Consider the following 23,988-nt stretch of genomic DNA (forward strand, 5'->3'; position numbering starts at 1 on the left):
TGTTGCATCTTAAAAGACTAAGTCAGAAGGTAAAATCTTTCATCAGGATCAAAATGGTTGGTGTAGCCAATTCACGCTCCATTGCTGTCTACCTTAATCATGCTTAGGTCTTCGCCTACTGCAGTCATTGACTATTATTAAAGGCTTTGTCCTTTTTGCCACTATTTCTACTTAAAACTTAAGAAAGTCACCTGTCCAGGTCCCCCTAATGGATTTTCGTGATTGTGGTGACATTTTGTTTAATAAATTGTACCCTAATATTCTGAGTCCGTTTTGTAATTTTTTTATTTTTTGGCATTTTAATGTTAATGCTGTTTTGTTAAAGCGTAAATACATTACATATTGCCATAACTTAAGTCTATATGCTGAGTGCTATAGCTACCACAGGAGGAGATCAGATTACTTATTGGGTTCACTCTGACAGCAGTTGTGATTATTCCTCAAAGTGCGTAGTCACGCACCTCGATAATCCAATTTTTTACAGACTCCCCTGATTGTAAAAAACAATAGGCCTGTTTTTAATGTACCCCACCACCCCCAATAATATTGGGTCCTCGGTTTCACTGCACTGCTGCACTAAAGATATTTATGCCCCATCCTTCAGTAGATGATAAATTATATAGTAAGTATTAGTAAAATGGCAAATAGTAGCACCTCTTATGCTGTCGTGTATTTCTATAGGTTCTGAATCAGTCCCCCTATTCCTGACCCTATTCTGGTTAAACTAACTATCAAGTTAACTAACAGTCAGCCCATGAGGCAAGAAAACCCCCATGATGCAGATACCGTTATCTGACGCAGTCACACTACGGCACAGGAACGTGTTATCTGATTAGGTCATAACGCTTGAGATCTAATTAGACAAGCGACATTCCTCCAGCCCCTGATAAGGCATACGACGTTCTCATAACAAATCAAACCTATGACAACCTGGACAATCCGTGCGGCCATTGTTTTGATTTCACACAGAACTTTAGTAAAGAATGTGCTAACGAGCAAGTCGTATGACATCTTTATTGACGTACCTATGTCCATCCTTACGTCAATCTCGGCACCTTTAAGGTATAAATATTGCCGACCTTGCCCTATGCAAAGACACGCGTGGTGACAAGACGGAGCAGCCATACTTGCCGAAGCCGAGAGCAGAAGCAGACCCCGCTGGCAGCAGCCCCGCCTTCCTGACGCGCTGAGAGACGCGCTGCTATCTCAAGCCGAGAGACCCAGCACCGGCGCTTCTGGGCAGCCCTCGCAGGCAGCCTGGAATATCGAGAGCAGAGAAAGAGATACCATTCCTCATCCATCCTAAACTTCCAGGTACAGAACTGAATAACCCCTCACAGAGAATTCTTTAGTTATTCACTTGGCAAAAACAAACTTAACTTAAACTGTAACTTTCTATTCCCGCCCACGCATTAGACTTAGGTCAGGTACACGGGGTAGGCGTATTTAGAAACACCAGTTGAGTACGTTTAGTCAAATGTATATGTGTATGTAAATATATTTGAATCATTTTAAACATCATATGGCTCAGAAACCATATCAATGTTTTTACAGTATTATTTTATACTATTGCTTTTAATGTATGCACTTTACTTAACTATAAGTATTGCAATAATATCGATCCATTTCTCTTGTACGAGAAAAGAGACTGATCAATAAATAACATCTTTTATTGAACACGCCCGTCTCTTCCTTTTCTCTACATTCTGATGAGACTAAGAATGCACGTACTGACTGAGTAAAATAATTGCCTTGTGCTCACACGACTCTTGAGATTGACTCTTGATTAGGGGAGAGCAAAGTTGTCATGTTCTATGGTTGTCAGAAACTAAATCCCTTCTTGTCTAATCAGGGGAGTTAATTCCTTCCTTGAACATTCGAGAAAGTTTCTAGCGAACTCTGAGCTTAGCTGGCAAACCCAAAAATTAAGTCTAGTATCGACAGTAGTAGACCTAGTTAACGTCTGGCCTAGGCCTTTACTGCTGTAGGTACTATTCCAATGCGCAGAGCCTATTGGGAAAATAGGAGCTACACTACATGGCGCCCAACGTGTTTGGAAAGGGCGATAAAACTAACGTAAGACATTTAGAGTAACTCAGTCGTGCTTTCTCACTCAGACCCCTTTTCCCAAATACTCCAAAGACGTCTGGAGTGGGTGAAAGGTTATATCCTCCAAAACCTCGCAGGAGGGAACTCCTATGTATGGTTCTTGGTCAAGTCAACGTTGAAGGATAAACAGTTCCAAAATATTGTGCATCTAATCTCTGTTTCCATAAAGAAACCTGATCTGCAAACAAACATAATACCATCCTGTCTGTAAAATGGCAGAGAGTGATGATGAAAGAGAGGCAGTTAGATTAGCAACTGAACTCGCAGATGCTGATGCTACCATGCAAGCAGCAGACGCGGAAATAATACTCATTCCGGTCATCAAAAGGAGATCTATAACTCTAAAACTTATAGAAAATGGACTGACACCTAGAGGTGGCACAGTCATATTCGTAATCGAGGCACACGAATATCGGCAGACAGAGGTATACTATTCATGGATACATTTTCCAGCAGCAAATGCTGTAACAAAGTACTTCCACTATTAAAAAGTAGAGGAACCTCCTGAAACGTACACTCCTTTCGAGGAGGTGGAAGTACCACTCAAATTCCAAGAGCATTTGCTCTTATTTGATGGCGCCCTAAAACATAATAATCACATTACAAGGCTCGGTCCTTTAGGTAGACCAGGAGCAACGTGGCCGGTCTTGGCCGGATACACACCACACCCAGATATCGAAGGAATGTCTACAGCAGAGCTGTTAATACAGCTAAAACAACTACTAAAAATTCATAGACAATTAGTTCAGTATGTAATGCGGACTTCAACAATTCAGCCAGCGATTAAACTTCCACAGCTGACCCCTCACCAGGGGAACACAAATAAAATTACACCACAGAACATCCAATCCTGCCTAGGTAAAGTTCCAGCTAAACGGGAACAAATACCATTCTGGTTGGCACAGAAAATCACCCAAATACCACCCCATTAGAAAAACACAGGATTCTGACTATATGTCTCCCAATGGGAATCGCACCACACATTGAGGACTGTGACACTTGGGGTACAGTCTTTGCTTCCATCTACACAAAAACGCACGGTGTTCCATCCATTTCGGTAATACCAGATGTGCTAAAACAAATTCAAGATGAATACGGTCCAGAACCTGCTTTAACTCTTGGTATGAAATTACTAAAAGACTTCAAGCAGGTCTCGGCTATATTATTAGCCAACATAAAAGGTGAAGCAGCAAACGTGGCGATCCGCCAGAGGTTAAAAGAGACAGATATAGCAGACCAACCAGCTGAAATTGCCAGAATCATAGAAAAATCCTATGAAGAACTAGGCAGAGATAGTCTAGGTGGAATACCAGTAAAACCGCAACTGACTACAAGTCCAGAAAAAATATTTTTTAATAATAATAATTCACCAAAAAGAGAACTGGGATGGAAATAAACAATCCAATCCTAAAGAAAAGAAATTCCAGTCCAGAGGAAGGTCTCCCAGGCGAAGAGAGAAATCTCCAAACCAAAGACAGAGGTCACCGCAGAGTGACCCCTCTGGGAATAGATATAACCTTAGAAATAGGGATAATATTAAAAAACCTGATAGATATCAAGACATTGATACACGTCCCTCTCAATCTTTTCAGAATTCCTCGCAGAAATCGGAAAGAAGAGGACGATCAGAAGAGCACGCCAAGTCCAAAGACAAGGAACCTGCTCAGCTAAAAAAGAAATTACAATTTCCAAAAAAGAAGGTAGCCAGTATCAAGGTAGTTAAAAATGCTGAGAATACTGAGGACACAACTGAAAAACGGAGAATGGGCTCAGACAATGCTAGACAGCGCAGCAGAGGTGAGCATAGCTCGCAAAGTCCTTATGAATCATCTGGAGACAGTGGACACGAATGAATACCTTCAAGTGGAAACTGCAGACACCAGAGTTAGCAAGCCCCACAAGATATACGAAATAACATTACGTATAGAGGGAGATAAGACTAGGAAAATTAGGGGACTATTTTGGGATAACCTCTCAAAGGGTTATGACATCCTTCTAGCTGAAAAAGACTGGCCACCAGAGTTTGTCAGGGAGTGCCCTCATGGCGAAGAAGTAATTATGCCTGCCTTCTCGAATCAAATCCCGATTCATAAAAAATACACACTTGCTAGAAAGTGGGCAGTGGCCTTAGCACCTGCTTTATATAAAAATCATGTAGGATGGGATGAGGATTCTCCTCCTCACAAAATCCAGTTAAAATCACAACCTACTGCACAAAGGCAGTACCCAATTAAGCAAGAAGCTAAAAAACAAGTAAATGAAATACTAGATCAGCTAGAATACCAGGGGGTGATTGAAACTTGCACCTCACAAATGAACAATCCTTTGTTTCCGGTCTCCAAACCAGACAATTCATATCGTCTAGTTTTGGATTACCGACACCTTAACACATGTTGCAAAACCTTTGCAGTGCAAAACTCACACAGTGCTGCACTAATGAATAACATAGTGCGCAAAAAATACAAAACAACCTTGGACATCTCCAATGGATTCTTTTGTCAAAACATAGCACCAGAGAGCAGATATTTAACTACATTCTCAGTAAATGGCACTCAAAAACAATTCTGTCGGTTAGCCCAGGGGTACAAGAACAGCCCGGGGGTATTCTCAGCGAGAGTAACAGAATTACTACAACTATATGATGATGAAGCATTATCTTATGTCGATGACATTCACTTAACAGATGATGACTTGGATTATACATACATAATTGATGCAAACTCCGTCCCTTTTGCTCGAATCCCTGGAGTGGGGGATAGAGTGATTCCAAACATGGACAGGAGAAGCTTGTTAATCGCAGACGCACACATGGGCGAGGGTCTCAGACACCTTAAATTAAAAGATTCTCTGGAAGAATTACAATCACGGTACTGGTGGCCAGGCATGAGCCTGCACTACACCATGTTTGTAAAAAACTGCCCAAACTGCAACAGAGATCGCAGTGGGGAGAGAAGCAGTTTAATACCTCGTCGTATCAAGGCAGATAATATCACCAGTAAAAAGAATGGCTTGCGATTAACATATACAGGCTAGTTTCCACTTATAATGTAGATCCACAGCACTCGGCTGACGTCCGGACTATTATACAAGATTTGCGAGTCTAAATGGCATATACGCTAAGAGCATGCTACGTTCGACCATTGTTTTCACTCAGGCAATCCAGCCTGGGGGGGAAACATGGCCGAATGAGCACAGCCCAGCGGGAATCTTCTCACTTCCTTCCTGAGGGTACTGGATGGTGTAAAGAAAAAACCAAGGCAGAAAGCAATCTATAATGAAAAGGATATTAGGTTCGGGAGCTGGGTGGGTCAAACATCTAATAAATGTCCAACGTAGTCTAAATAACTTGCCAAGAAATTCTCTGAAGGGATTCAGTCCGTACGAATTATTATTCGGAACTAGGATGTTGATCTCTGACCTTGATAGTCAGACTTCAGTGGTAATAGAAAAAACCTTTGATGTCAAAGACCGTTTGGCTATTTTACAGGACTTAAACAAAACAAGAAAAGACCTGAGCAACATACAGTTGAAACAACAGCCAACAACCACTGAAGAATCACCACCTGTCCCAGCAAGACCTGTCTGGATTCCAAAAGTCGGGGATCTAGTCAGGGAGAAGATCGCGGTAAAGAAGGAATTTGGGCCTTCTTACAGAAAAGCAGTTTCCGTCTTGTCTGTCAACGGGACAAGATCAGTTGTACTACCGCCACTTGCTGGAAAAAAGGAGAACAGAGTTGTATCCATCGACCTGGTAAAACCACAACATGTGGCCGATAACAAACAGTAGGCCAAGTGGACTCCCAATAAGTAGCAGAACACCAAGGTTTGCTACCAGTACAGAGGTCCTAACAAAGAGGCTCATCACATTCGAAACGCCTACAGAAGAACAACAAGGACTATGCAACAATGCAATAGAACTAAGACCTCTGAAAACCCAAATAAAAACATTTAGCAGAGACACACCAATCTACAATGAAGTACCAAGTGACAATGCAAGAAACAAAAATCCTGAAGCAATTGGAACAATTGACAGAACTGCATCCGGGTACTTCATCAACTTCGATGATTCCTCTGACGGCTTCAGTGAATCAAAGACACAGCCATCATCAAAATCCTTTAAAGACAAAGCGAAGGAACTTTTGAAACAACTGAAAGAAACATATCTGGTTTCTCCATGGATTGAATTTTGGGTGGGTTTTGGTGCATTTATCCTCATACTTTGGCTCATCATGGTATTTACTTTGGGACGCTTCATTGAGGGAAAATATGCTAAAATGGACACAGCAAGTCAGAACATCAACTTGATCCTCAAACCACACACATCTTCACACGTCGAGAAAAGAGAACTCTCTTCAGAACTTTCTTCAGCCAACTTCACAGCCAATCCTATACCTGGTGGGGTAGCCTGGGACAACACTGACTATGAAATTTATGGTCCGGTCGAGATCCTGAAATATCCACACCAAATCAAGATCTCCTTGAGTGATTTTGCAAAACCAAACTCATTTGCTGATGATTGGGACTTCGAAAGCATCAACAATATGATGTCGGACTTAGTAATGTCTGCTAAATTTACAAAACATGATTATTTGCAAGGTTCTACAAATTATGATAGTATGTATTGCTATAACCATTATGGTAACCATTTTTTGCATAAATCTGCACAACCTAGAAATGTTTTAAATTATAATCAATGGGAACATTGTGCTACACCTCCAAAAGGGAGCTCTAGAACCGTGTATGACAAATATTCATATTTTTCAGGTTTTAACATAAGTAATGCTGAAACATTTTATTTTAAATTGTCAAACAAGACAGGGATGAAAACCATGATAACCAACACAAAATTGATATATTCAGATTCTTTCTTCGAAAAAATGAATACATTTGGATTTGATTATTGGGACAAAAATGTTGATTTGAAAAGTGTTTGGGGTACAAAAGAATGGCAAGTACGGGGTATAGAAGCTTTGTTTAGAGCCTGCATGATCCCAGAACAAATGATATTTTTAAATGACACTGTTCAACAAACCACCTGTCTTGGCTTAGCCAAAATCAAAGATTTAATTAAACCGTCTATTCCAAAGCCAACAATGTTCAGCAATAGCTCTGATACAGATGAAGAGATAGACGTAAACCATATACTAAACCAAAACAGAACACATCCTGATTGGAAACAATGGTTGATCTGGCCCACAGATACAAATTACTGTCAAGATAGATTCCTGAATAAAACACAGGGTTTCAAAATGACCAGGCCAGACCCTAGATATCCCCAAAGACATCACCCAGGGATAATAACAACCTACAGTGTGGGCAAATTATGCCTTCAATGGCTACAGACTTCCACACTGCTTGAAATTAAGCAACACCTAACTTTACTTACTGATGGTGCTGACTTGCGTGATTTCATACTGGGACCACGCAAACAGCGTCAAAAGCGTTTCATAGCAGCCTCTGTATATGCAGCATACAATGAGGCCTGGAAGGTTACTCAAATTGAGACAGCAGAAAGAATACGGGAAATTGACCGTATTAATTTGGAAAAATCACTTTCTGTAGTGGACAATGGGTTAATGACTCTGTCCTCCAGAATTTTTTCATTGGACAGCATTGTGTCTTCAGCAATCGATATACTATCGCAAGACTTACTGTTATTACAACATGGTCAGTCACAATTGCGTTCCATTGTACAGCTTGGCTGGACGTTACAAAATCTGCGTTCAGGCTACGTGCCTTGACGTTTAATCAACACAACGTCACTATTCCAAATCTTTAACCTTACTGATAGACAAATCGGTATGGCGCAAAAGGGTGCTGATTATACAATCTTGAGCATTGAAAAACTAGAAAGATTACCAATGACAATGTCAGAACGACCTGTCAGTGAATGGATAATCCACGGAATCATAAATATTCCAATCTCAACCTTCAGGTTTCAATACTGCCAAAAATATATACAGGCTGGCATGTACGAGAAATTGGGAAAAGGGTACCTTAAAACAACTTGGAACCTGCCCTATTCACATGCATGTGTCAGTAATAAAGGACAGAAAGTGTTTCTTAGTGGCAACAATTGTGCTATGTCACTAAGCGGCACGCTTCTGTGTAACGGAATTAGTTTGCATGGAGCCTGTGAAGGGAATTCATACAACCTTTCATGTCACCAGCAAGGCGCACCTGCAACTGAAATAGAACCATTCTTTGAAATACTCTATAATGGGAGTTACATTCTTATTGTAGACCGCAGATGTTGTAGTCTTATGCCCGGGACTCCTTATCTAGTCACTACAACGGCGAAGGTCAAGTGCTGTGGACGTTCTTTATTCCCCAGCTCATTTCCAGACAGGGAGGCAAGGGCATGGCCCAGTTTGAAAATTACTTCTATTCGAATAGACACTTTAAGCAGAATGAAAACAGTGCTTCTTCAGACGCCTACAAGGCTCACGTCATCAAAAGAAACGTATGATCTACAAGTCGCAAGGACGACTGCAGAGATACATACATTATTATCAACTAATTCCCCCGTACATTTCGCGGAAATCCTAAGCGAAATCTTAAATATTTCTGATACCACTGGGGTCTCAAAAGTATTTAAGACAGTATTTTCGATGGCATTAACACCATTCAAAGCCATACTGGGTATTTTTCCAGATTTCGTCCATTCGATTTTTGGCGGACTTCCCCTGATCCTGGGACTAATTGCAGGAATCCTATTCCTAGTCCTTATTTTTCGTTATGGCAACCCATGTCACAGATCAAACTCTCGCGACAATGGAAGATACGATCCTAGCCATTGGATACCGGGACCGGATATCAAAAATCCTCGGACTCTCCCGGCTTAGAGACCTAAACATGACTTGGTTTCTATCATTTCGACCAATGTGGCAAAGGTGTGTTTTACCTGTACTAAGGTGTCTGCTATGCGGAGAAGAATGCGTGTTAGACACCTGTCTGACGCTACAATCGGATGCGCCAGTGGATGCAGATACACTGTTGGTTCCTACCAAGGTTCACGCTTTGTGCTGCCCTCAAAGGCTGCCAATCCTGATGACGGCATTCCTGGAATCTTCACCACTGCGATTGAAGAGTAGTGAAGTTCAAGATGAAAGCAGCATCGAACAGGTACGACCTTCTGTCAGCAATACAAATCAGAATGTCAATGGAGACAATCATGCGCACGAATGCATGGTTACCCCTATTTCCGACTTAGTGGAACTTTCCCATGAAGCTGTTGACAGTTTTTTCGAAAGCCTGAATGATATGATGTTCTCTCCGGAACAGAAATAGAGACTTTTGAGTAAACTCGCACACGGCGTTCCCTGAATTCGGCCTTCAACTTTAAAAATAAAGTCACATGAACAATTTCACTCCAGTTCACGGACAGCAATTTTTTTTCAGCAAGCCCCTTAAAATATTTTTCTACATATTTTTTCCCGGGACACTGATCTTCTGCTTAAAGTAAGAAACTATTCCTAGAGAACTAAAATTTCTATTTTTAGATACTTTATAGACTTTAGCTGCCCGCTGGGATGTTCACAAATATTTTATTATGTGATGAAATGGTCTCGAACTTCCTTTCTGTATAGCCATATTAAGAGCCATTTCATGTGTATTTCTCATATACCAATAAGCAATAATGCATAAAAATGCGTGTTTACTTTTGCATTTAATTCATAGCTTAAGTGCATACAATATATATGACTGCAATTTTTCAGTATATTTGAAAATTTCGAAATGCATTTATGTATTTTGGGGTGGTAAGGTATACACTATACTCTATAGTATGTTGTACTATGTTATACTATGCATAGATTAGTAGATATGACCATAGTTAGCGTGGAGTGGGTGTCGTGTATTTCTATAGGTTCTGAATCAGTCCCCCTATTCCTGACCCTATTCTGGTTAAACTAACTATCAAGTTAACTAACAGTCAGCCCATGAGGCAAGAAAACCCCCATGATGCAGATACCGTTATCTGACGCAGTCACACTACGGCACAGGAACGTGTTATCTGATTAGGTCATAACGCTTGAGATCTAATTAGACAAGCGACATTCCTCCAGCCCCTGATAAGGCATACGACGTTCTCATAACAAATCAAACCTATGACAACCTGGACAATCCGTGCGGCCATTGTTTTGATTTCACAGAGAACTTTAGTAAAGAATGTGCTAACGAGCAAGTCGTATGACATCTTTATTGACGTACCTATGTCCATCCTTACGTCAATCTCGGCACCTTTAAGGTATAAATATTGCCGACCTTGCCCTATGCAAAGACACGCGTGGTGACAAGACGGAGCAGCCATACTTGCCGAAGCCGAGAGCAGAAGCAGACCCCGCTGGCAGCAGCCCCGCCTTCCTGACGCGCTGAGAGACGCGCTGCTATCTCAAGCCGAGAGACCCAGCACCGGCGCTTCTGGGCAGCCCTCGCAGGCAGCCTGGAATATCGAGAGCAGAGAAAGAGATACCATTCCTCATCCATCCTAAACTTCCAGGTACAGAACTGAATAACCCCTCACAGAGAATTCTTTAGTTATTCACTTGGCAAAAACAAACTTAACTTAAACTGTAACTTTCTATTCCCGCCCACGCATTAGACTTAGGTCAGGTACACGGGGTAGGCGTATTTAGAAACACCAGTTGAGTACGTTTAGTCAAATGTATATGTGTATGTAAATATATTTTAATCATTTTAAACATCATATGGCTCAGAAACCATATCAATGTTTTTACAGTATTATTTTATACTATTGCTTTTAATGTATGCACTTTACTTAACTATAAGTATTGCAATAATATCGATCCATTTCTCTTGTACGAGAAAAGAGACTGATCAATAAATAACATCTTTTATTGAACACGCCCGTCTCTTCCTTTTCTCTACATTCTGATGGGACTAAGAATGCACGTACTGACTGAGTAAAATAATTGCCTTGTGCTCACACGACTCTTGAGATTGACTCTTGATTAGGGGAGAGCAAAGTTGTCATGTTCTATGGTTGTCAGAAACTAAATCCCTTCTTGTCTAATCAGGGGAGTTAATTCCTTCCTTGAACATTCGAGAAAGTTTCTAGCGAACTCTGAGCTTAGCTGGCAAACCCAAAAATTAAGTCTAGTATCGACAGTAGTAGACCTAGTTAACGTCTGGCCTAGGCCTTTACTGCTGTAGGTACTATTCCAATGCGCAGAGCCTATTGGGAAAATAGGAGCTACACTACAATGCGTAGTGATAAGAAACCAGAAAAAAGTGTGGAATGGATATATAAGCTTGTTGTCATTATTAATAAAATTGTGAATTGCGTACATTTCCAAGGGATTCACGGATCTCAGCAGAGGGATGTAATGAAGCAGCTACTTAACTTCAGTAACATGGCTACTCTAATTGCAGATTCCTTACTTTGAATCTCAATAGGCAAGATACTGGATCTGGCAGTGCCCACAGATGGTTCCATCGAATTGTGCTGCAATTCTTTCCTCCCTCTGGACATGACAACTCTGAGCCACATAAAAGAACTACCCTTTTATGCTGACATCAGCTTAATCATTAGACAGCTCTATGCTCAGGATTGCGGAGCATAGCTTACAAAATTGATCTTTTACTGACAAGGTGCAAAAGCTAACTTTAGGACCTTATTAATACATCAAAGACCTTTCCACAGAACGGGCAGGTAGGCGGGAAGTGAGGAATCTGCGGTTAGATAGAGTGTCGAATTATTTTTCTGGTTGATACCTCAGGTTGCTCACCTTGTGAATCACTACCAAAGCATAGCCCTCTCTAAGAATGTGGGGCTGGGGATTGTACTTTTCACCAGAATGTCCTGCGGGATAGAGCAGTCAAATTGACCCTCTCTGCAGAATTGCGAATCACATGGTGAAAGTATTGACAGGTTCCCATGTTGCTGCCTGGCAGATGTCTAAAACCTGAACACCCTGAATTAAAGCAATGGTTGCGGCCTTTGCTCTTGTGTCCTTATCCAGAAGGCCTCCGAAGGGGAATTTTAGGGCAGGGCATAGCACATTTTAATGCAGAGAATAATTTATCAGGATAAAGTCTCTTTCTGCACCACTGTCCTTTCTTTGCACCATCATTCACCCAGTACTCTTTAGTCCTAGAAGTGTAGAAACTAAAGCATGTGTAGCCTCTCCTCCTCTTTAGGTGGTTGTGGTTGAGAAAAGAACGCCCGAAGCGTGAGGGACTACCCGATTTGGAAGTGTGACAGTATTTTGTTTCAATCACCAGTATGTCTGTGAAAAAGTAGTATATGAAGGTTGAACTGGCAAAGCGTACAGCTTGCTGATATGACATGCAGAAATGAGAGACTCGTCTTTAGAGTCTCACAATACCAATATGACAAGGCTCAAAAGTAGCACACCACATAAATGTTGGTACCAAATTGAGGTCCTCCCTGCGACAAAATGTTGAAGGTAGGTAGAAACATGTGTTATCTGTTTCAGAAAGCACATCACTACGGATGATTTGAATAATGAGGGCTCATTAGGCAAATAAAAGCTTGAAAGGTCCTATAAGTAGCCCTTAATGGTATCCACATCAAGGCCTTGCAGGGCCAAATATAATATGAAATATATCAGGCAGTCTAGCCTTTAGAGGGTGAAACTACCTCTCCTCTCACCATGTGACAAGTGTAGACCCTGCTACCTGAGAAAATTGATTCTGAGGAATGCCGACGTACAGCCACAGTGATGTCATCCACCTTAGCTGGCAGTTCAGATCCCATCAGGTGGTTTAGTTCAATCTCCACGCATGAAGGTGTAGACTGTGGAGGTTCAGGGGCAACTCACTCACTTGTTGTGCAGAAGAAGTAAAAAAAGAGACCATATGTTCAGGGTCAGCATTTCAGAGTACCATTCCCTCCTGGCCCGCTCTGGGTTCACCAGAATCAGTTGAGGTTGTTCCTGTTACACTTCCTTTAGGACCCGCGGGATTAGCAGCAAAGGCGGAAACATATATATGAAGTCAGAAACCCAAAGTTCATTGCGACACATGGAAGAAACCCATAGATTCCGGACACACCCCATTGCAGCAGCTTGGGAATCTATACGAATACAATTAAAAGAACTTCCACTCACCAGCCCAGCGAGGACACATCTGTCACTACTGAAAGCTTTGGAGGGCGCACGGAAATCAGCTTGCACAGTGTCATATTGGCATCCGTCACCCACAACTGACAGTCCTGAGTCGAATATGAGACGTTATTTCGCGATGGTTCACCTTGGGATGGTGGCATCAGGCTCCTCATGCGCGAGGGGTGAAGATATGGACAAAATAAAGTATCCCAAAAAATATATATATTTAGGTTTTCATTCTTAAATGTTAACAATTCTTTGCATTCTTTGTTTCCAATGTTTTTAATATGCAACTGTAAATGCATTAAATTAATGTGCTCTCACAGAAAAAATGAAGAGCGTACTGAAGCCATCAATTGACGGAAATCAAAAAATGTACCTAGAAACTGTTAAAGTTAAGTTCTTGAAAAATGTTCTCGTAAGACATTAACACTTGTTTGATAAAACACATTCAATGGAAATATAATAACTCGCACCCAGCGCGCTGCTCATCATCTCAGACACATTACACTTTAAATAATCCATGATTATCAGAGGTTATTTTATGTAAATATGTATTCAGCTTTCAAAAGATAGCACAGAATACAGGTCGTTCAATGTTGCAAAAGAGTTCCACTTTGCACCAGAGTGGTCTACCGTCTGGTGGACGTGAAACCCTTGTCTGCGTACGAAGTAGAAACTGTCGAGAGCATGTACAAAGATGATATACGATTGTAGCAGAAGAAGTAGTGATATGACCTATGTCCATGATGTTTCATGCAGGCTTAGCTAATCGCCATCACAAAAAGGTATAATGCATGATAAACTGTGACACCCCACACCCCTGCCCTCACCCTATGCCCGCTGTACGTAATACTTACCAAACTGATAGCAGATCCACTGTCACCCTGCCGTGCCGTGTATGTATAGTTGCACCTCAGTCGGACATCATTTAACTGAATTTTTTGCCTGCGTGTTATTTACAGATGTGTTGTGTACTGTTGTTTTTTTTTTATGGAATATCACCTCACTTTTGGCCAAGCGCCTTACTTCACCCCACATCGACATTACCCATTATGCATGGCCTATGTCCCCCACTGCGAGAGTTTGAAACCAGGCCCTGTGCTCGGCCCATTTGCTAACATTTTAACTTCAAACAGTGTTCTGGAAATTATTGAAGAAAGTTATATTTGCAGTAACCATTGGGACTTTCTCCTCTCTGAACCCCCACGTAAAATGAAAGTTTTGTGTTATTTCAGCACAGGGCCATTGTTTATTGTTTGTCTATTAAGTAATGTGTGTGCAACTAGAAACAAAAACCTCATTCCAACTCAATCCTGCGTGTAAAAAGACACTTGTGTTTTTTTCCTGCAGATTTTTGAAAGTCTGTGGATCAGAACTAGTGCGTCTGGAGTTAGCCTGCGGTCATTTTCTTAATGAAGCTTGCCTGGAGATCATCGCAGAGATGTGTCCAAATCTTCAGGAGTTAAACCTTGCCTCCTGTGATAAGCTACAGCCTCAAGCTTTCAACCACATTTCCAAAGTCTGTGGCCTACGGCGTCTTATCCTCTATCGAACAAAAGTAGAGGTAAGTGCAGTTTGATCAACACTGTCGCTCACGTGCATGCCTCCTAAGGAAAGAACACAGGTTTTTGGTAAACATTTGTATGTTAATTCCTTCCTTTCACTCTCTATCCTCATTTTTAGAATTGCAGTTTTTAAAAGAGAATCCAAACGTATTTTGCAGCACATAGGTCGGACTTTGTGGTTTTGAATGAAAATATTTTGTTTGTTGAAGATCAAAAGGTCTTGGCATAGGGGGGCGTGGCCAGCAGCATGGCCGGTTGAGACGTGCCTTGCCGGAGCTCCTGACGAGCTGCACCTAGATCCGCCGTTTTACCATCCCAAATGAAGTACCACGCCGACTAACGGGAGCCGCAACACCCCTGGGACAGCCGGAGGTGCGTCCACTGCACGAACGATGCGGGGGTCCACAGAAAACCAAGTCTGAAGCCCCGACTCGGCGCCTCTCTGCGAGGCCAAGATGGCGATCGTGGAGCTCGAGAGTCGCCGGGGTGCATAGGATCCCTCCCGAGACCCGGTGGGGTCGGAGATCGCTGCCTGGAAGACGCGGCGGAAAGGTCTGTCTGCGGTGCTGGCCGCCCGGAGTGCGGTGGAGAACACGGGCGAAACCGAACACCGGCCGCCTTTACCAAGATGGCGGCCGGCGCGACCCAGAGCCGGTGAGAGGGAGCAGGGCCAGTCGCCTCCGTTCTCTTCCGCAAACACCTGCAGACTGTGGAGTCAGGGGGCGGAACAGCTCCGGTGCGTTTCCAGTGGAGGGGCGATCCCAGGGGACGGCTGGCACTGGAACACTGAGCCTTCTACAAGGACCCGGATCCTGTACCAATATGGCGGCGGTGCTCGGGAGATGCCCGAGGGGGATGACTGATGCGGGAGCGCTTTGCCCATTGTGAAGAACTGGTGCTTGCCCCCCCCAAACCCCCCCCCCCCCCTGGCCCCCTCCGCCGGAGAGCTGTTCGCTCGCTGCCCTGCTCGCCTGATTGTCTAAGGGGAGACCCTGAAGGGCCAGTGGTGAAGACGGTGGGAGAGGCCCTGGGCATCTAAATAACGGTGATGGATCAAGCCCTGATCTTTGGACTGGGTAAGAGTGGTCTGCTTAATTCAGACACTCTGTTCATCACCACCCCCTTTTCTGAATCTGGGCATCTGACGGCGCTGTGCTCATCGTGGGTGGCAGTTGGTGGAACCGCGTCCCAACGGGCACACAAGACGGAGACGGACGCACACCGAAGGAGCCGCGTCTATCACTGGCCGGGGGTCGGTCAACGGGGGAGTCAGGGGTCCACAACCTGCACTATAAGACGGCTCTCCCCCCCCCCTGCTCGGCTCCAACCTTATTATCGGCTCGCCAGGGGTCTGAGGCTTGCGGCCTGTCCCGGTGGCCCTCACCCGAGGAGTGCACAGCCATGGGGAAAAGAGACGTGATCCCTAAAAACACGAAACAAGGCCCCATGGACAACTTTGCGGCGCCAAGACACACGGTGGAGCACCACTCGTTGGCACCCGGAGCGCGGACAGATACGACGCTGTTGATGGAGGCCATTCAAGCATCCAGAACGGACATCCAGGAGTCCCGGGCGGCCCTGGAGGTGAAGATCGGGGAAGTGGGCTCCGAGGTTACACTACTACGGCAAGACTTTCGGAAACTATCCGAGAGGGTGGCGGAGACTGAAACAAGGATAATCGACAACGATGCTTCGATATCCGCCCTGAAACACGACATGGCGGAACTGCAGGCCTCGCACCGCCAGCTGCTGTGGAAGGTAGATGATGCGGAAAATAGATCACGACGCAACAACCTGCGCTTCGTGGGATTTAGAGAGGGAATTGAGGGGACGAACATGGCAGCGTTCCTCCACGCCTGGTTGAGGACCACCTTCCCGACAGCACAGTTCTCCCTGTGTTTCATCATTGAAAGAGCGCACAGGGCCCTCCTAGCGAAACCTCCGGAGGGGGCGAGACCGAGACCGGTCATAGCGCGCTTCTTGAACTTTGCGGATAAAGATCTGATCTTGAGAGAAGCCAGACAAATGGGGGAGATACGTTCGGAGAACACGACCATAATGATTTTCCCGGACTATAGCCAGGAAGTTTCGAAACAATGTCGATCGTTTGACTCCGTGAAGGCAAAGCTGAGGACCTTGGACATTCGATACATGCTCCTTTTCCCCGCTAAGCTCAAGGTGATATACAAAGATAAGTCCATCTTTTTCTCGCACCCAGAGAACGCTTGGCAATGGCTCGAGGAACGCCCTGTACTGAATAGCAGAGAAGCCGTGGGGCGAGAAGCCCTGGAGAGATCACTGCGGGAGAGGACACGCTGGGAGTTGCCGAAACCACAGAGACGGAAATCGCGAAGTGTGAGGAAATTGACACCGGCGACTCCGTACCAATCCCGCGACACGGAAGACCTGAGGGGTGGCAGATCGACGACACCCGGACATCACTCAGTGGCGGGCTCCAGGTTCAGCTGCCTGCGAAATGGCGTCCGCTCAGAAGGTGATGAAGAGGAAGACTCGGAGGGCCGCGCGTCTGGAGGAGAGGAGGAGGAGGTGGAGGACACGGTCCACCCACTGGTCCAGGAAATCGATCACTTGGAGCAGGACTCCTCGGGACGATCCGGTGCGCCGGCGACGGACACACAAGACTCACACTCGTGAAAGATGGTGCTCTGGGACTCGGGAGATTGCAGCTCGACATGTGGGAGCACGCAAGTTACCACGCCCTTCTATGTTCTTTAAGTTTCTCTTACTGTTTTTGGGTTTGTGAAGGGAGGGATGTGTGGGAGGGCGACAGGCCTTCACCTGCGGATAGCTTGGTCCTATGTTAGGATGCAACTGGAAGGGGAGGGAGGCGGGGAGGTGGGTGGGGGGATGGAAGGTTTTCGGACGCTCTCAAGTTGGGGAATGAGAGGGTCAAGGGGGAGAGGGGAGGCACTTACACGAGCTACACGCAGCAGCACACATTGAGCTCACGCACCACCTACACATGCCGGACTTGGACCATATGCAATTACCTCGTAGTCCAATGGCAGGTACCGTAGCTGCACCAATAGGGGTTGATAGGAAAATGAGTATCCTGACATGGAATGTCAACGGTTTGGGTTCTAAAATCAAAAGAGGACTGGTAAACGCCTACATTAAGAGGGTGGATCCGGACTTTACCTTCCTGCAAGAAACGCACCTCCGGGGTACTACATGCACTTTTATCGCTAGGGGGAGACACAGGGTATTGGCACATGCGGGATACACATCGGACTCTAGAGGGGTGGCAATCATCGCTAAAATAGCTTCCCCATTTTGCGTTACCCGCACCTGGCTGGACCCGCAAGGAACATATGCTGGAGTACAGGGCACTTGGAACAGACGCACCTACACACTTGTCTCGGTATATACACCACCCAAACTGCAACCACGTACTCTCACGGCGCTGAACCACATACTCTTAGAGACCTCAGATACAATACAAGTGGTGGGAGGGGACTTCAATGACGTTATGAACACTCAACACGACAGGTCAGGAGGAGTGGCGAGGGGCGAGAACCAGACAATACTCTGCAGCCAGATGTCGGCCATAGGACTTACAGATATTTGGAGGTGGCTTCACCCAACACTACAGGCATACTCATACTACTCCGGGGCACATAAGGTGTTCTCGCGCCTTGACTATGTTTTTATGTCCCGCCAATACCTGAGAATAGATGATGTTGCAGAATACAGGGCCAGGGGCATATCAGACCATTCGCCGTTGTATGTAAGGGTAGGACGAGACCAGGTTAGACACACGGGAACTTGGCGCCTGGCGGCCTGGGACTTACAAAACGCGACTCTACTAAGAGGTATTCGGGCTGACATTAAGGTGTATTTTGCTGAGAACGTGGGCACGGTTGACTCAAGGGTCACCCTGTGGGAAGCCCTGAAGCCGGTCCTTAGGGATAGGATAAATTCTAGGTTGGGTGACAAACGACGTAGACTCCAGGCAGAGGTGACCGCACTAGAACAGACGATCCTGGAAAGAGAAAGGGAATATCTAGCCCAAAAACACGACGAGGTCCTCCGAAAGCTGCTGGATGTCCAGACGCAGTATAGGGAATTGGTAAACGAAGAAGCAAAGACCCAGGCCCTTGCCACCCTACACAGGCTATATGACGTAGGGGACAAGTCGGGGAAGCTCCTGGCGTGGCTCAGCAGGAAAGAGAGGGCGACGAGATGGATTGATGGTGTGCAAGCCGGAAACGGCGCTACTGTCAACACTGATAGGGAGATAGCCGAAACTTTTGCCACGCACTTTGAGGCATTCTATGCAGCACGTGACCTTGCCACGCGGGAGAAGGCGCTACAATACCTAGATGCAACAGTCCTGCCGTCCCTCCCCCCTGAGTCAATGGAGGCCTTAGAGGCGGCCATAACGGTGGATGACATCACCGAGGCCATTACCAGACTGAGGCCCGACAAAACCCCGGGACCCAATGGCTTCCCGGCAGAGCTCTTCAAGCGGGCAGCAGACCTACTGTCGCGACATCTTGGGGGACTCTTTACAGGCGCCTTTGAGGAGGGAGAGCTGCCCCCTGATCTGGCGAGGGCAACGATTGTCCCGATTTATAAAGAGGGCAAACCACGTGCGGATTGCGCCTCTTATCGACCCATCTCCTTACTGAACACGGAGGTGAAGCTGTTGGCCACCATCCTGGCAACCCGACTGTGAGCAGTTATCACAGATCTGGTGAATCTAGATCAATTGGGTTTTCTACCAGACAGGGCCACTAAATTCAATCTTAGAAGGACCCATAACTGGTTGCAGGAGGTACGGGGCCGCGCTGAGCCCCACTGGTTCCTTTCCCTAGATGTTGAAAAGGCGTTCGATGCAGTGCACTGGCCTTTCCTTTTTGCAGTTCTATGTAAGTTCGGCTTCGGACCCAACTTCATTCGGTGGATACGGCTCCTTTACACAGCCCCGCAGGCTAGAGTGCGGGTGAACGGGACTCTATCCCGAGAGTTTCAGATCCAGAGAGGTACCCGGCAGGGATGCCCACTGTCCCCACTCTTGTTCACGCTTACAATAGAGGTGCTAGCCGCCAGGGTCCGACAGAACAATGACATTCGCGGGTTTACAAGCGGTGCCACTGACTCGATGCATGAAAAAATCTCGCTCTACGCAGACAATGTTTTACTCTACATAACAGAACCAGAAACCACTATTCCAGAGCTCTTCCGAGAAATAGACAGCTACGGCAAGATGGCCGGTCACAAAATAAACTGGCACAAATCAGTACTTTATGACCCTGGGGGATGCGATCGATGGGGGAATCTACCAGAAGACCTTCTGACTACTACTGAGGGCTTCCAGTACCTCGGGGTATTCATTACCGTGAACGAGGCCCTCTCCTTTAGTAGGAACGTAGAAAGGATTATACTTAATACAGTGGCGGATATGACCCGGTGGAGACAGCTCCCGCTGACTCTCCTATGGAGGGCAGCCATGTATAAAATGGTCACATTGCCAAAATTCCTCTACGCTCTGCAAAATGAATACTATCCGATACAGGCATCGGTCTTCTGCAGGATTCATGCAGATTTGCGATCCTTTCTCTGGTTAGGTAAGCATGCCAGGGTGGCACTGTCCACTCTCCAGAGGCATCAATACAGTGGCGGGATATCGCTCCCTAATCTAGAGGCCTACTACTGGGCGGAACATCTAACGCCTATAAATGACTGGCTCCATGCCCCAGCGGATCACCCAACATACGCACTAGAAAGAGCTACAATGTCGGCCAAAAATTTACTGTGTTTCCTCTATGGCACTCCGGGGCGGACCCCCCTCCTCCCGGCCACGTCAGTGACGCTATACGCGTGGAGGACGGCCAACCGTCGTATGGGATGGGATAAAAAGCCCACACGACAGACGCCACTGTGGCATTGCCAGTGGTTAACGGAACTCCACAAACTACAAGGCTTCCAGAGGTGGGATGATATTGGCAATTCCACTATAGGGGATGTAATTGCTAGGGGGAAGTTCAAATCATTTCAGACCCTTAAGTCAGACTTTGGGCTCCACAACACACAACAGTTTAAATATATACAACTACAGTACGCTTGGCAGGCCCAAAAAATTACGCTCGTAGATATTCCTGAATATGCACCGCTAGAGGGGAGCCTCCTACAGGAGCAGATGCCGGGGAAGGCAGTCTCCCTGACATATAAGACTTTGAGTAACCATATGCTGGGGGACTTGGCAAAGCTCAGGGCCACCTGGGAGGCGGAGGTGGGAGAGATGGAGGACCTGGACTGGGACACAGTGCTGATGCATCCCCGGGAGGTAGCTATCAAGTCCCGACTGCGACGGATTCAGTTGAATATACTTCATAGAACCTACTATGACAGGCAGCGGCTATGCATAATGGGAAAAATTGAGGACCCAAACTGCCTTAGATGCACACAGGAGATTGGGGGGTTTTACCACACGGTATGGTCTTGCAGTGTCATACAAGCATATTGGACCCAGGTGTTCAAAGAATTAGAGGAGGTCCTAGAGGCCCCGATCACACACGAGCCCAAACTAGCCTTGTTGGGCATGACCAACGAGGTAGACCTGACACGTCCCCTTCTTATATTCCTGGTCCTAGCACTGGTGGTGGCAAAACGAGACATTGCAAAGCACTGGGGAGCACCAGGACCCCCCGACATGGAGGAATGGAGAAGGGGGCTTGATATCTACATGGCAGCCGAAAGGGTGACATATAAGGCCAGGGGTTGCCCCCAAGAAATTCCGTAGAGTTTGGTCTAAATGGAGACGATACAGAGGGCTGGATGGAGGGTTGTGAAGGTGGGCCTCTCTAGAAGAGGGTGAGATAGAGGGCCGGGACTGAAGGGACAATGGCAATGAGAAGTTACTACATACATAATACACCTGTGGACTATCGTAAGGTGCCTAGGAGTTGTGATGCGGATCTAGAAAGCGACATAACAGGCAAGTGCGGAAAGGGGGGGTGGGTGATAGGGTGTGGCTGCTGCTGGGTTTTTCTGCATTTAGTTTGATAGACGCAAGTACCTGTGTTTTCACTGTTCAAAGGGGGGGTGGGGGGAGTTTTTCAGCAAAAGTAAAAACTGCAGAGGTTCAGAATGGCCCTTGAAATGCTCTGAAATGTACACTGGTCTACACAAAAGCACTTAATTGAAACTTGCCGCCCGACCTCCGGGGTGTGGGCTGAATGGCCGTGTATCCACCTGCGGTTATTGTGAGGCGCTATTCGTGGCTATTGAGAGTGTCTGAGTATTTGTTACTTGATTACTGTGAGTCTGCAATAAAAATATTTTTAAAAAAACAAAAAAAGGTCTTGGCATAAATATATTGATTTTGGTATTATACAAATATACTCACAGAATGTATTCATGAAATGAAAGAACGTTGTTTTAGGAGTGATTCCTGTAGGTTATCATACAGTAATTTCAACTCCAGTTCGATATTTAAGACTTGGATTTCAATTTTTTTTATTGGGAATTGCTCAGTTCCTGTACTTTTGTATGTTGATGACGCGTTACTAATAGCAAATGGTCTTGAAGCCCTATTGGATGCTTGTAGCTCTTTTATAGATGAGCTACGACTTAAAACGAATCTAAATAAAACATGTATTATGAGGTGCGGACTAAAGAATACTGAAACAAAGATCTTTCTAATTAATGGAGCTGAGGTTGCCAAATTTCAAACGTTTGCCTATTTGGGCATTCCTTTCATCTCCTCAATTAACTGAAACATCTTGCTTAAACTAAGGGAAAATCATTGTTAAAGATCGATTGAGTCTAGGTTTCGTTTTGCGGCTAGACTGGATCATAAACCAGTGAGGGAAATTGTATGTATCTATAAGAGTAAATGTCTGGCAATGGGGTGTTATTGCGCTTAGATAGGTTACTTGCTATTTCACAATTCTCTCCTACTTTTATATGCCGCTTAGATGGTGGGCTAATGTATCTGAAAGACGGAATCAAACTTAGCGCCTTGTTGCTTTTGTCAAGGGAATCGGTCCCCAAAAGAGAGCCTATCAAGGATGACTATTGCTAACTGTTTATCCCTTGACACTGCGTCCGCCATACCATGGCTTGTGTGCGGGAAGTCAGCTTTTATCATCCCTTAGTTGCCAAGTCTCTTTTTTAATCCTGAATACTCAGGAAATAAACTTATGAACTTGGTCAAAAACTTATTTTGTAACTTTCAACAAGAGACCCGCTTGAGGAGGTCATGTAAATTGAAGACAGGTAGCCCTTACTGGTTGTGTAAACTAACACTGGGCTTAGAATTGAATCTTTCCACCCTTTCTAATGCGCAGCACACATTTTATTTGACTTGTCTTTGTGTTAATACTTTCCATTTTTAGTTGTGTTTCCCATGCAAGGCTCTTGGTTTGCAGACATTCCTATATGCCTCTGAGCCACTGTCTCAGAACAAAACACAGCTTACTTTATGCATTTTTGAACATTACACAGGACTTTTCAGAAGCGTTTTAAGTGACAATTTTAGAGGCTGACAATATTACACAGTACATACTAACATTAGTTTTTTTGTGTTTTTTTTTTACAATTTAGTTCCCTGAGAACATGTTTGGCGATTGTGAACTACATTAGATGCTCTCTGTCTTTTAGGAAGAGATATGAATATCCTATTGTAATTATTATTTATTTTATGGCTGCTGATGGGCTGGTCTGATTAAACTGCTCTTTTATATTGTACGGAAAATGTTTATAATTGTATATTTGAGTTTTACTCCTTGTGCTTTTATGTTGTTTTTTTTTAACCTTATTGACTGACTTATTAGTGTTACTATTATTAACACATAATTCCACATTGAAAATATTCTGATTTCTCCACTGTCTTTATTTTCACAAATGGTCAGAACAGGAAAGCAAGTCCAGCTCTACCTGCTATGTGCGTCGCTAAACTCAGTTTCTTCTTAATGTTGGTTGTGCATAGTGAGGACAGTTGGAGATTTGGAGAGGCTGAGCATGCATGAATGCATTTTTAGGGCTGACCATAGAGATAAACTATTTTTTAAATGATGTACATACACATAGGGGCTTTTGGTCAGCGGTCTTCATCCATGTGCCATTTATATTTTAATTCCACTCGCCGTTTGTTCAACTCACTGTGACAGATTTTGCTTGTACACAATGTACAAGTCCTCCCAAAATAAGTTGCCTTGAGTCCTACAGAGCTGGTGGACCAAAGTCATTTTTCT

The 23,988-nt window shown here is 44.8% G+C and overlaps 1 protein-coding gene across 2 annotated transcripts in view; it reads left to right on the forward strand.

Annotated features, from left to right (window-relative positions):
* FBXL4 (F-box and leucine rich repeat protein 4) overlaps nucleotides 1–23,988 on the forward strand; it is a 301,153-nt gene that overhangs the window by 244,131 nt on the left and 33,034 nt on the right. For both annotated transcript variants that reach the window (XM_078648220.1, XM_078648219.1), the window contains one exon: nucleotides 14,553–14,766. In XM_078648220.1, coding sequence (XP_078504346.1) covers nucleotides 14,553–14,766 — 214 coding nt within the window. The remainder of the gene's footprint in view (nucleotides 1–14,552; nucleotides 14,767–23,988) is intronic.

This window comes from Lissotriton helveticus, chromosome 6 (assembly GCF_964261635.1).
Source record: "Lissotriton helveticus chromosome 6, aLisHel1.1, whole genome shotgun sequence".
In the NCBI taxonomy this organism is placed as follows: Eukaryota; Metazoa; Chordata; class Amphibia; order Caudata; family Salamandridae; genus Lissotriton; species Lissotriton helveticus.